The following is a 12,209-nucleotide window of genomic DNA, read 5'->3' as shown; positions in this document are numbered from 1 at the left end:
ATTATACTTTAGATAATATCATTAATTTAGAAGATGATCGGTCAAGAGTTAGGTGTTACAACAAAATGGCGTTATTTTTATGTTAGGACAACCGCGTAATGGCACTTCGGTAAGCGCGCTTAATTTAAAATGTGACTATTAATAATTTTTTTCACTAGACATTTTTCTTAATTTATATTCTTCTTTTTTTTAATTGAAAAAAAAATTAATTTAGTCAGATAATTAAATAATTATTCTCATAGTTAATTATGAATAATAATCATTCGTAAATTATAATTTCAAATGAAGTATTTGTTACCGCAGTGCCACGAAGCAGAGAAACCGCCGCCTCCAGCGAAACAAGAGTCAAGATGGGAGTTTCCTCGTGACAAGCTGAGGCTCCAAACAGTCCTAGGACAGGGTAATTTCGGACAAGTATGGAAAGCAGAAGCTGATGACTTGACGGGTCATAAAGGAACGACCCGACTGGTTGCCGTAAAAACTGTCAAAGAAGGCGCTTCTGCAAGAGAAAAGGAAGATCTTGTCAGGGAATTAGAAATTATGCAGCAGTTGGGGAATCATCCGAACGTCGTTACATTATTAGGCTGTTGCACTGAAGAAGGTATGTGTTATATCTCTTTTATCAGATGAAGAAGATACCAAGTTTTTTTTATTCGACTGACTCATCAAATTGAGCAACTTTTTGCAATCAGAGATAAGATCGTGCATTGAAGTATCGGAAAATTATTTTCCAGCCGAGATTGATGTTTCTCGAAGATTATTATTTTATTTCTCTTATATGTATGTGTATATAAGGTTATATCAATGACGCGATTCAGAAAAAAGGTAAAATAATGACGGCATTACGTACTACGTCTGAGTGTTCTCGAACAATTTACATATGCGCATTATCAACTTGTCCGTGAGAGATCTTCTAAGCTTAGACTCTATTATGTATATTATTATTTGTATTTATATTTATATTATATTTTAATATTTCTCACAATCCAGCCATTAACTTGCCACCGTCTCGCGTGATCCGTCGAGACACTCGGTATTATCATTTGCTTTGTTAATTTTTCACGTGATATTCATGGCCAAGCAGAATGGCTTTAGCTAACCTCTGTGTCACGAACACCTGTTATTTTAGTCATTTACATTTTTATTGTAATTATTATATTCCAATTCTTAAGAGTTTATAATTTGTCTTTGTTTGGGTTAAAATTATCCAAAAGCTTAGCGGGAAATTAGGCTGGATCAAAATTACTAGTGGAAATAAGACAAATTACGTTTTATACTGTAATGTAAAACTTCAAAAAATATTTTTTCTCTCTTTCAGGAAATTTTTTTTTTTATAATAACCAGAAAATATTTTTTAAAGTATCGAGAAAATGATAGCTTTATTTCAATTTTTTTTTTTTTTCAATTCAATTAGTATAAGAAAATTTTGAAATTTTCAATTTTTTCTAATTTTTTAATTTTTTTTTTTGAACAACTCATCAAACTAGTAATATTAGGAAATATTTTTATAGAAAATTATACGCTCTAACAAAAAGATTATTAATCATTTTTTAATAATTTCAATCTTTCGTAAATTATTCGAATTTAAAGTTGAAAACTTACAAAATGTGTAATTTTTTCAATATTTTTAGCAAATCAATCAAAATAATTACAAAATTTTTTTCCAAAATGTTTTTTTTAGATCTTTATAGTATCTAAATTAAATTATGACGATAATTTTATCAACAAACCTTTTCTTTAATAAAAAACTAATAAAGATTAGTTTTTATCATTAAGATAAAGGCCCCAATAGATGATCACGTACCAGTATATGATCATCTATTGGGGCTTTTACCTTAAACCTTTTAATTCTTATCTATAATTTTTATTTCATAAACATCAAATTTTTTTATTCAATTTGGTCTAAATTAAAATACGACGATAATTTTATCAAAAAACCTTTTCTTTAAAAAAAAAACTAATAAATATTTGTTTTTATTATCTTTGGGTTTTACTTGTATACCGTTACCTGGTTTTTACAAGGCTGATAATCCCCACTCTTTTTAGGGCATCAACAATCTCTCCACTTTATCTCTCCATTATATTGCGGCTGTGACCCGACTTATGCTTTCTGTACCGTATTCACTCTGAACCTCACCTTCTCAGATTGTTGGAACAGAATCATGGGGAAACCACAGAGAAAACCCATGATAGTACAGTCGGAGCTGGGCTAAGTCTACAGTGATTGATAAGAAACTCTTCTTTATCGACCACTGGAGCATTAGGCCCCTCTCCTAGTGTGCAGAGATCCCTCGCGCTAGTCAACGCTGACTAGAGTGGTCACCCGTTCAAGTTGTTGCTTAAATGTGTGATCCGCCCAAGTCAGACGTGTGCCGCCCGGCTATTTCTGCCACTTCCAGAGGCTGGCAACGTAACGTAACGCACATATTTTTAATTATAATCACTGAAAAATATTGATGCGTGCTGGGATCGAACCCGGGTCCCACTCTTTCGAAAAGCGAACACCGAGCCGACCAGGCCATTGCCAGACTTATTTGTTTTTATTATTAAACTTCTTAATTTTTATCTATAATTTTTATTTTATAAATATCAAATTTTCTGATTCAATTTTGGTAGGTTTAAATGTATAATATTTGGCGTTAGTTAAGTTAAAAAAAAAATATGATATTATAAAAATTATTTAAATGAATGTAACACCTAAAATTCTCAACTATAATTTTTATAATTTTAGGTTACAAAACTTCTAAGAAAAAATAACCCATTCTATATACTCGAGTACAATTGCAGGGTCAACCAAAAAAAAAGAACAAAAAAATTTGAACACGTATTAACACTAAAGATGATTTATTAAATATTTATGTAGCATAACCGCCCATTTAACTGAAAATTAAGTGTCTGGACCTAAAGATATTTAGGTCCTAAATAGCTCGAATGCCCTCGGTTTCAAGGATCCGAACGCATCTATAGTTCACCGCAAACCAAAAGTTTACGGCGCAAAAATTTATAAATTTATGACTAAAAAATAAAGAATACAAACAAAAAAAATAAACAAAGCATGACGAATTTATTGGTCACAATCTTTGGATCCGAGTGACGGTACCACCGAGTTATTAGAGATAATTCGTGAGTGCAGTTGATAGCTCTCAAGTCCACAAGACTAATGTCTGACGGCTTGACGTATTTTTAACTCATAAAATTTTTGAGTCATTGCATTAACAGTCACGATTCTGCCGATAGTGCTATCGCGTTGTAAATTCTTCGGTATAAATATTAAAAACAGGAAGAAAAATTATTTTTTTTTTAATAATATTTTAAGTGTAAAAAATACGTAGTAAATTTAATATTTTAATTATTTAAAAAAAATTCTATTCTCAATTATTGAACTTAGAGTAAAAATTGCCATTAAAAACAAAACAATTTTCAATGAAAATTTTTATTTATTCAACTGATTGCTTAAAAAAAAAAAAAAAATCATTGAATTTACCATACTTAATGTTTGTTGTTTTAACATTCTCAGTCTTAGTCCATCGACCCCAAAATTTAAAAACAAGTTATACCTGATGAACCGCGTAGACAAATTGCTTCGCAATTAATAAAAATACTAAAAAAAAAAAAAATACTAATGTAAGCTTGTTAATTTATCGCGATTTAAGTCTTAATTCTGGTGTAATCAGACGTTAAGTATACACAGTTAATTTCTACACTAAAATATACGCGATAAGCTTCATCCGTCTCAATATTATTCGCGGGATAGCCTTCGCTTTGCATACAAGACACTGCGTACTTTTAATACGTGACATATCGCCTTATTAACGCTAACTTCTTAGTTTCTACATCTTTATTCATTTATTTATTATTTATTATTTATTATTTATCATTATTCATTATTAATCACTCGACGATACTTTCCGGCCATTAATAATCTAACGACGATCGGCGATTAATTATTTTGCATATTATTTATGAAAGATTTTTAAATATTTATTTTTTACTCAATACTGTTAAATATTTGCAGGGATTTTTTTTTAATAAAAAAATAATTGTTATTTGACAAATTTTAACAAATAATTGCATTAATATTAGTTTTGATTTTTTAAAGTAGAATTTTTTGATAAATTCTCTACATAATAATTTATTTGTTAAGAATTTCCAAAAATTACTTTATAAAAATTAATTTCAGTAAAATTAAAATTAAGTAATTAATGTTGATGATAAATTATTTTTTTATTTTAGGATTTATCCCTAAAATTTATAACAAAAATAATATTTATGAAAAATTTGAGTCTTTTTTTCAAATTAAAAAAAAAAATATGATAAATATTTACAAACTTGAATTTCAAATAAATTGTTAAAAATTCTTATTATTAATTTTATTTTATTTTTAATCTTTCTTTATTAAGACCTAACAGTGATAGGCCAATGACAGGATCAGTCAATACAGTTACTTATTTTAATTATTAATAATTAAATTAATAATAAGTCACTACAATTAAATAAATCTAAGTTATACATTATTCGGATCATTATAAAAGAGATTTTATAAATAATTATTTCTACGCAGAGATAATTTGACAAATTAATTTTAATTTTAGCTAAATAAAAATTTAATTAGCTAATTAAAAATTAAAGCTACAAACTAAAATTAAATTTTTTGGTAAAAGTAATTAATATTTAATAATTTGAACTTTAGATAAATTTTTTGAAGTAATTGTTAGTAATTTGAAAAATTATTTTTATTTTAATTAAATAAAAAATTAATGAGTTATTTAAAAATTAATTCTACAAAATAAAATTAAAGTTTTTGAAAAAAATGATTAATATTTAATAATTTTAACTTCAGATTAATTTTTTGAAGTAATTTGGCACAAAAGAATGTTACAAAATAAAATTAGAGATTTTTTGAAAAATAAAACAAGCACTAATACAATGTTATCTTAGCAACTTACGTCTTTGCATCGATAAATATTTACGATGCACCAGTTTTTGTTGATTATTCCCAGTATTCTTCGTGTTTAATGAACAAATACGCTCAAGGCTGTAGAAATATGATTGCTCAGCAAACAAAGTCACTTATTCATATTACAATAAATTCAATGTAAATACATATATGTATATTTATATAAGTATGTTTTGTATTAATCAGAACCGCACTACCTGATCCTGGAGTACGTGATGTATGGGAAGTTATTGGCCTACCTCAGAGATCACCGGACCAGACAGGATTTCTACAACTTCAGTGAAGATTCAGCAGCATTGACCTCCCGAGACCTTACTGTGTTTGGGTACTGCGTCGCTCGGGGCATGGAATACCTCGCGTCAAAAAAGGTAACATATGCAATTAGCGGCTCTATATCATTTCTTTTTAGATAAGCTTTCGCGATTTGATCGAGTTGAGATTTTATTTTGGCTGTGTTTCGATCAAGGTCGATTCGGTTGAGATACCGGTTTTTGGGGCTTCTGCAAAAAACAAGAGTAAGAGTAAGACCAGAGAAAGAGAAAGTCACTTGTAAAGGGCTCACACAACGGTACTTGAAATTGAGAAGATATGCGTTGTTTACGAATTCTTAGCCGAGGGAGACTTTTTAAGAAATTTTTATTTTTAACCAAGAATCAACAACAATAAATATCAAATTTTGATGACGGAGAAAGTTGTACACTTTATGGGGAAATTGTAACGTTAAAAAACTTAAAAATGTGATAATAATTTGAGGAATTATTATTTTTGTATTTCTAAAGACCAGCAGTCTTTTGCTCTGAGTGCGAACAATATGATTTTTCTTTGTACTGAGCTGAAAATTATGGAACTTTTAATTGTTGTTTCTATTCAGTTAAAATCAATAATGTTTATTAGTTATTGAGTGTTGCAAAAATTACAAAAATAATTTTTTTTAATGCTTTTTTTTTGCTTTATTAAATAATGACTTATTAAATTGGACTGTAGTTTCTTAACTATTAATGTTTTTAAAGATATAAGCTCATCCCGATGTGACATTCATCAAGAGCTTTCATTTGAGTACCCACATGCATTTTCATATATTTTTTATATATATACATACATATAATATATATTTTAAAGATATAAGCTCATCCCGATGTTACACTCATCAAGAGCTTTCATTTGAGTACCCACATGCATTTTTATATATTTTTCATATATACATATATATATAATATATATATAAATATATAAAATATATGAAAAATTGACGTGGGTACTTGAATGAAAGGTCTTGATAAGTGTAACATCGGGATGAGCTTATATTTTTAAAAATGTCAATAGTTCACGAGATACAAGGTCATTTCTTAATTATATATCTAGAAATAGAGCATTTTCGAATGCAGCCTATATACTTACACTGGCCACAAAATTTTGCTTTTTCTCTTAAAAATATAGATTACATGAAGAAAATTAATTGAACCAATTTTGACAAATATAACATTTTTGTTGAAGATATTCTGTTTTTACACATTTTTGATTAAGAAAAATTTTTGAAAAAATAAAATTTTTTTCAAGAACAAAAAAATCTAAATTTAAAGGAAGTGATTTTAAACTTTAAATAAAAATAATAATAATTAAAAATTTCAATAAAAAAATGATTAGTAAAATAATTGAACATTTAATTATTTTTTTTATTTAGTTAAAATTTATAATGTTTATTAATTATTGTTTTAAAAAATGAATAACAAATGTTATGCAAAATATAAAAATTAAATAAAAATCCATCAAATAAATTTTTGCAATAGTATTAAAGCATTTACAATAAAATCTTACGAGAATTTATGTAATGGGCTTGACTACATGGTCAAACATAATAAACCGAAAAAAAAAAAAATCCTCACAAGATCGGTATCTTCAGATGTCAATATCAAGGTCTCAATAAAATGAAAAAATGCCTTACAATAGACAGAGCGAGTACAATGGACATGGATGCTTTTATTATTTCAATGACGACTTTAGTGACGGGAAGAATAATAAAAGCACAAAGGAAAAAAATGAAGAAGAACATAAACATCAATAATAGAACAAAAAAAAATGAATACTACATCAATAAGAATAAGAATGATAACTACAAGACAAATACTGTATATAAATACATACTCCTCGAGTTCGATTAACTTTAATTGGAGGGAGCAAGCATTCACATTTATGGATACGTGTAATTGGATGATCCTCTTCTACCAAAGAATGCTGCTCTCCGTAGAACGTGTAACATCTGTAATAAAAACTATAAACAAAAAATTCAGTTTCCTCAATCTTCATCTCGGTTCTATATCTTCCATATAACTATAAATATAAACATAAATATAAATTTAAGATCCTCAAGCAATTTAATATTTTTACAGGCACGAGGTTTTATAGTTGTACGGTTAATTCAGTAGCAGTTGTAATAATTTTGCCAGCACATACAACATTAATAACCTATTGCATATTAAGACGATAAATTAAACATAAAGTAATAAGGATGTTACATACTTATTACTTTGCTATTTAAATATATTAACAGTTTAAAATTTAACATGGGAACTAAACCCAAGGCAAATTAGCTCCGACATTTATAACGTTATTTCGATTAACTATTAACGTTTACTTTTCCGCCTTCTTCATTATTTTTTAATAATTAAATCCAGCGAAAAATTAGCCAATCCCCCATGAAAAAAAAATATAAAAAAAATCTATGTCCAAATATATAAAAAATATATTTTAAATATACAATCGTGGTCATTAATTTAAGTATGTTTTTAATATTACTAAAAAATAGCCGTTTGTAAACTAGAACGTTTATTAACGCTAAATTTGGAAATCAGTTGATAATTCCACTTGTGATATTAGCTGAAAATAAAAAATGATATTAATGAAATTAGCGAAATTGAAATTTCACCAAATATAAATTCAGTAATTTATAAAATAGAGAAAAACAAAAATCTGTGGCTATGTAATTTAGTCAATTCTTACTGCAGAAACTTATAAAATTAGCCGATTGTAAACTTTGTGAATTGTAAAATTAGCCGTTTCTAAATCTCTCGTAATTCTTGAACGGATCGACGGATCAAAGAACGATTTGAGGCATCTAAAAGGACTTCCATAAACTTAGTTTTTCTGAAAATTAGAGCAGATTCGACCGAACCATTCAAAAGTTATAAGAAGTTTAAAAGCGACTAATTTTACAATTCACAAAGTTTACAATCGGCTAATTTTACAAGTTTCTGCAATAAGAATTGGCTAAATTTACGTAACTACAGATTTTTGTTTTTCACTATTTTATAAATGACTGAATTTATATTTGGTGAAATTTCTAATTCGCTAATATCATTTTTTATTTGTGACTAATTTTGCAAATGACATTATCAACTAATTTTCAAATTTATAGTTTATAAACGTTCGAGTTTACAAATGGCTATTTTCCAGTAAACTTAAAAACATACTTAAATTAATGACCACGATTGTATTTAAAAATCTATAAAAAATATGTATAGTTAATATGTTTTTAATAACAAATTTTTGGCCGATTTTCATATATATTTTATATATTTCAAATATATTTTAGATATATGTCAAAATACATAAAAAATACATAGCTAATAATATTAAAAAAATATATTTCGAATATATCTAAAATATATATGAAAATCGGCCAAATGTTAGCTATTAAAAATATATTTACTATACATAATTTATATATTTTTTATAGATTTGTAATACATTTAAAATATATTTTTTATGTATTTCGACAAATATTTTTTTTTCATCGGGAAAGAAGAAATCAAGACAGACAAGATTTAAAAAGAAGAAGAAGAAGAAGAAGAAGAAGAAGAAGAAGAAGAAGAAGACACTCGCTATTACTCGAACAACACATTTCGTCTCTACTTCATTACTGCTGAGTTAATTTACCTCGAGATCGTTAATCGCTGGTTACATCTCCTGGTAACGTTCATTAGCATACAATACATAAGTTGGGCATAAGTTTCCACCGACCAACGATCTTCTCAATTAGATTTTTTCATGATAGAAACACCGTTTTTTTAATTTTAACCGTCGCCATTTGTTGCATAAGGCGTCAATTAAATGTAATGGCACTCTTGACGTGACTTGACTAATGATGTCAATTAAGAGTTGTTTTTTTTTGTTTTTGATAATTAATTGCATTAGCATATTTGTTTTTGTTAGTTTTTGAATACTAATGGCTTTTTTTGTTTCAGATAATTCACAGAGACTTGGCGGCGCGCAATGTCTTAGTAGATCACAATAAATTATGCAAAATAGCAGACTTTGGGATGTCGAGGTTCGCCAATGAAGATGGAGAGTGCATTGAGACGAGACATGGAAGAAATGCTTTGCCAATTAGATGGATGGCTCCAGAGTCCCTTATTTATTCGTTGTTTACGACTAAAACAGACGTCTGGAGTTTTGGAATTCTTATGTGGGAAATAGTAACTCTTGGTGAGCATTGTTTTATTGTGTAGAAATTTTTTTTGAGGTTATTTAGGAACAAAGCTAAGAATTTTCATTTATAAGTGAAATTTTTGAGGTTTAGATAGTAAATTTGGAAAATTTATGGAAGAAAATTGGCAAGAATCTTTTAAGGAAGATCATAAATTTTAAATACAATGGTTATGTTTGAACATTGCAAAATTCTTGCCACGCCATTTAAAATATAAATTTTATGTTATGTAATCCGACATCTTTGTCAGACATTTATAGTTTTAGACGTTAAGTACAATAATTTACTTTCGGCCATAAATGTATTTAATGAGTAGTCAATCATTCTTTTAATTTTCCATGCCAATTTATACACACACCAAATTTAGTATTCTTATTCTTACAAGGAAAAAGAAGTAATGTCCAAATTATAGAAAAATTTAATAAATTTACAGTTTTACTCCTTTTAAGACTTTTTAATTTTTATATTTTAAAAACTGACAATTTTACATTGAAAAAATGCATTATATAAAATTTTATGTGACTAAAATGAAAATCAAGTTAGCCGACATTAAAAAATTTTTTAATTTTTTTTTATTGAAAAAATGACTACAAAAAAAAAAAGAAAAAAAATTTCATCTGTAAAAAACTTTAAGTGCAATTTTTTAAAAATATTATTTTGTTCTAATTTAATTATTAAAAAAAAATCAAAAAATTAAAAACTTCGGTTAACTTTAGTATCATGTGACTAAAAACTCATATAATCATATAAAATTGTTTCTACCTTGATATGTTATTTTTAAAAATCCATTTTTCTAAATTCAGCAATTTTTTTTTGTACATTTAACAAAAAAAGGCTGTATAATTTTTAGATAATTTTGTCCGTGAACTTGTAAGTTTTATATATTTAAATTTTAAGAAGGGTTTACATTTTTTCTCTCTCTCGCCCTCTATTGGACAAACGAAAGTATCTCTGTCATACTTGTACAACAAATGGAATCTTAAAATGCATTTTATGCATAAATAAATGAAAATTTTCCAAAAAAGCGCTTCGCTCTTCGATAGATAATTAAATTATCTATCGAAGAGCGAAGCGTTTTTTTTTCGAAATTTTATCACATACATGAGAAAAATGCGTTTGAAAATCAACTATAAACCGCTCTTAATGAAATAATTTCAATAAAAACAAACTAAAAATTGATATTTCACTTAGGTTCGACGCCGTATCCCGACATGGCGGCCAGAGAAGTAATGAGGAACGTACAAGATGGCTACCGACTGGAGCGCCCCTCGCACTGTCGCAGCGAACTATTCAGGGTGATCGCAAGGTGCTGGCACGCGGACCCAGATCGTCGTCCAGAGTTCCAGCTTCTGAGACGCGATTTGGCCCAACTTCTTGAAGACAATATGAACGGACACTATGTAGATCTTGAAAGTTACGCGTCTGAATGTACCGACTAGTTTTAAAGTGCGATGTCTTCAATAATGTGTAGTGATAGCCATCAAAGACACTATTTTCAAATACAGGGGCCAAAAATTGGGTTTTTTTGGCTGAACAAATTTTTTACAATACACAATTAAATTCCCTTCCAAATCAATTTTTTTTTTAATTGTATATAAATTAAGAAGAAAATTGTAAACTGAAAAAATTAGGTTATGTCTCATAGAAGACAAATAAATTTTTATTCTACTTTGTTTATGCAAAAATATGAAACTAAGAACTTTGTTCGTCAAACAAACCCATTGTCTCATTAATATTTACATGAATATATAAAAAATCAATTAATATTTAATTTAAAAATCGTCTTCCATTGTGCGGCTGTTTTTTAACCTGTAAATACGATGACGCGTTTATATTTAATCGCAAATCAAAATTATAAAAGACAGCCGTTGGTGGAAAAACTTAAAAATAACTTTTTCATATATATATATATATTATTACATATATGTATGTAAATCTAAATTTTATATTTTACGTGTGTATAAACCTAAGGTTACTTCTAATCATTCTAGTCTTTTGACGTCCTGGAGATACAATCGACTTATCGAATATTTTATTGCGGACGAGCACAATTGAATCGTGTGATATAAAATAAATAATCTAATTCGTAAATTAAAAATTAAATTAAGTATAATAAATAAAAAAAAAAAATTGTGTATAAAAATAAATTAATAACCTAAAAACAATCAAAAATTCGATACTCGATTAACCTCCAAGTCCGTCAGCTGATACTTTGCATAAGTATTTTATTTACTTAATAATAAACATTAATTGTAAACCACTAGCTATTAAATTTTCACTGTAACGAAAATTTACATAATTAAAAAATGTTGTTTTATTATATTTTTTAAAACGATCAGCACGTCCAGTAATTTACAATTATTAAATTGTGAACAAAATGTCCAGTAAATGTTATTGTATATTAAAAGATAAAACAATCGAGAAAGAGTTTTTGTTATTTAAAACAACAATCACATTATTTGTTTACTTTTAATCGAAAGAGTCATTGCCCGGAAAAATGTCAAGGTTAGCGCCATACCTAACCGAGGAGTTGAGTTGATTTCTCGGTAAAAATTAAATACGATATACGATTAAAGGAGCAACTTGAGATAAAAGTAAAGAGCTTTGGGATAGGAGAAAACTCGACAAGAACACCAGTAGGATTGCAATCTCTCGCCTCGGAACGCCCGCGCTAATTAAATTAATTAAAGAGTTGGTTATTCTTCTCTTTGGGACATCGGGTGAAGCTATACCTGCTAGCGCGTGTTCTCCATGTGCGCCAATTTAATC

At 27.7% G+C, this 12,209-nt stretch overlaps 1 protein-coding gene across 1 annotated transcript in view; it reads left to right on the top strand.

Moving 5' to 3' along the window:
* The window catches only part of LOC123273461 (serine-rich adhesin for platelets-like), a 110,632-nt gene extending 98,771 nt beyond the window's left edge, over window positions 1–11,861 (top strand). The window contains exons 5-8 of the mRNA XM_044740870.1: window positions 304–601; window positions 5,144–5,325; window positions 9,199–9,439; window positions 10,632–11,861. Coding sequence (XP_044596805.1) covers window positions 304–601; window positions 5,144–5,325; window positions 9,199–9,439; window positions 10,632–10,879 — 969 coding nt within the window. The 3' untranslated portion in view covers window positions 10,880–11,861. The remainder of the gene's footprint in view (window positions 1–303; window positions 602–5,143; window positions 5,326–9,198; window positions 9,440–10,631) is intronic.
* Window positions 11,862–12,209: the final 348 nt, after the last annotated feature.

This window comes from Cotesia glomerata, linkage group LG10, assembly GCF_020080835.1.
Source record: "Cotesia glomerata isolate CgM1 linkage group LG10, MPM_Cglom_v2.3, whole genome shotgun sequence".
In the NCBI taxonomy this organism is placed as follows: Eukaryota; Metazoa; Arthropoda; class Insecta; order Hymenoptera; family Braconidae; genus Cotesia; species Cotesia glomerata.
This window is presented reverse-complemented; position numbering and strand designations above follow the sequence as displayed.